This window comes from Juglans regia, chromosome 14, assembly GCF_001411555.2.
Source record: "Juglans regia cultivar Chandler chromosome 14, Walnut 2.0, whole genome shotgun sequence".
Lineage (NCBI taxonomy): Eukaryota > Viridiplantae > Streptophyta > Magnoliopsida > Fagales > Juglandaceae > Juglans > Juglans regia.
In genome coordinates this window covers 5,167,421-5,169,592 of record NC_049914.1, presented here as the reverse complement: position 1 = coordinate 5,169,592, position 2,172 = coordinate 5,167,421, and the positions used below count along the sequence as shown (strand labels likewise).

The window sequence follows — 2,172 nt, the reverse complement described above, 5'->3', positions numbered from 1 at the left end:
ATGATGTTTTAAATTTATTTTATTTTTTTAAAACATTTTAAAATAATAAAATATCTATATAAAAAATTACTTAAACAAAACACATATAAAATAACACTACACCCCCAGCGGGAGCCCCCAGCGGGGGCTGTAGCATCACCCTTTTAAGAAATACGAATAAAGAATAAATGAGAAACGTCTGATATACATTACAAGTTTTATAAATTTCTATATAAAATATAATAAATAATTTAATTTTTTTAAATCTTAAAATAAAAATTATATTATAACAATATTTTATTTAACTTTCAATTTTTATCCTATCTCATCTCATCTGTGTAACCAAACGAGACAAGTCGGCTTGATCTCCCTCAAATAATTTTCCTTCAATAGGTGTTTATCATGTAGGTCTCCCATTTCAGATTCCATATGCCTGCGTAACAGCTGATAAACGGTGTGACAAGTAGATCCCACCAACATTATTACAGCACCAACCCCCAATTCATAGATCTACACTTCCCCTCTCTCTCTCTCTCTCTCTCTCACTCACGTACAACTACCCTTTTGCCTCTCTCTGTGCTGGATCATCTCCTATAACAAATCTATACCTATATTTTACATCAAGAACAACTTCAACAATTTGATCCGACACATTTAAGGACCATGACAATAACCTAATCAAATTAAATGGGGAAAAAAGAACAGGATTTTTGAGTCGACAAAAAATAAAAATTCTGGTTTTGAAGATGATTATCATCAATCGGATTCTTTAGAATGCTCATTGCCGATGTCGGTTTCTTTCTTTACCTTCAACTTAATCCCATAATTGATGCACCGTTTGGTGAACTCTCTCAATCTAGTGGCCAAATTCGTGCTGGGCCTATAGTCGAAATCCCTGAAAGACACGGTCACATTGGCATGGGTGTAGGGAACGTCTCCATTCCTCAGCATCTTGATCATGTGATTCTTGGCCTTACTGCTCAGCAACCCCTCCAATATGGACACTAACTTTCGGACCGGCACCGATGACGTGTTCCCAAGGTTGTAGATCCTCAGCTGCGCCAGTCCCCTCTTCTTCCCGCTGCTTCCAGTGCTCTTCTTGGTTGTGTCCAACACCTCTAAATAGCCTTTCACGACTTTGTCGATGTACGTGAAGTCACGTGCCACCTCCTTCTCGCCTTGTGTCTGGTAAATGTCAATGACCTTACCGTGCAAGATGTACTTTGTGAAGAAGTAGTATGCCATGTCTAGTCTACCCCAAGGCTTGTACACAGTGAAGAACCTTAAGCCAGTGAGGGAGAGCTCGTAGATATGGTTGCAGGTGTGAGCGATTTCTTCGCCTACTTTCTTGGTGGTAGCGTAGAGACTTGCTAGCTAACGGGCAACAAAACTTTTTGGGGGAGAAAGAGCTTGGTGGGGCCGACGGCACTTGGTGTGTGCGATGGTGTTGCCCAACTGTGGCGGCGATGGACCTGGTGTTGTGCAGCAGCGGTTGGGTTCTTCCCAAAGTTCATGGTGTTGAAGTTCCAAGGAGGTGTGACTTTCTCAAAAGGAATTTACACTTCCGTTGGTTTTATTAAATGAGATCAGATTCATTCCATGTAGTGTAGAATTTCATATGTGGCTTACTTTTATTGGGAGTTGTTAAACTCTAAGGAACAGCCAGACCGTTCCAAAGAAGAACTAAATCTTTTATTATATTATACTTGTGGATTAACCGTTTAATGCCAAGTAAAAAAATGTTGAGACTATAATTATAAAAATATGATAATAAAAGTTTTCCAGTGAAACATAATTTTTTTTTAGGAAAATGCTAGAAGAACCGAGAGATTCAACCAAAATATGACATATGCCACATGTTATTTTTTTAATGGCCTGTATAAAATATTTAAAAAAGAAAAACTTCATAGATCTAACTTCTTCCCCTTTGCACGCCTCTTGCTCGACTGAAATTACTCTGTATGTTTCTCTCTTTAAGTTTTACTTCTCTATTTTAGGTTTTCTTGCAAGATTGATCTGAAGAGTTTGTGAATCTGTCTGGATTTCTATTTACTCCCTTGAACTTAGGTGAATCTGTGACCACTTGTTTCGTTAGTGAATCTGTCTGGAATTTTTGTTTTTTTTTTCTAATTTTATTTCGATCGTGACCACTTGTTTAGTTCATGAATTTGTTTGGATTTTTTTTCTAATTTT

At 37.5% G+C, this 2,172-nt stretch overlaps 1 protein-coding gene across 1 annotated transcript; it reads right to left on the bottom strand.

Moving 5' to 3' along the window:
* Window positions 1-358: 358 nt before the first annotated feature.
* On the bottom strand, window positions 359-1,493 carry LOC109014753 (UDP-glucuronate 4-epimerase 6-like). The gene is made up of 2 exons (XM_018997256.2): window positions 1,452-1,493; window positions 359-1,353 (listed from the first exon to the last, which is right to left on the bottom strand). The coding sequence occupies exons 1-2, from the start codon at window positions 1,491-1,493 to the stop codon at window positions 736-738; spliced, it is 660 nt and encodes a 219-aa protein (XP_018852801.1). The 3' UTR covers window positions 359-735.
* Between the last annotated feature and the right edge of the window lie 679 nt (window positions 1,494-2,172).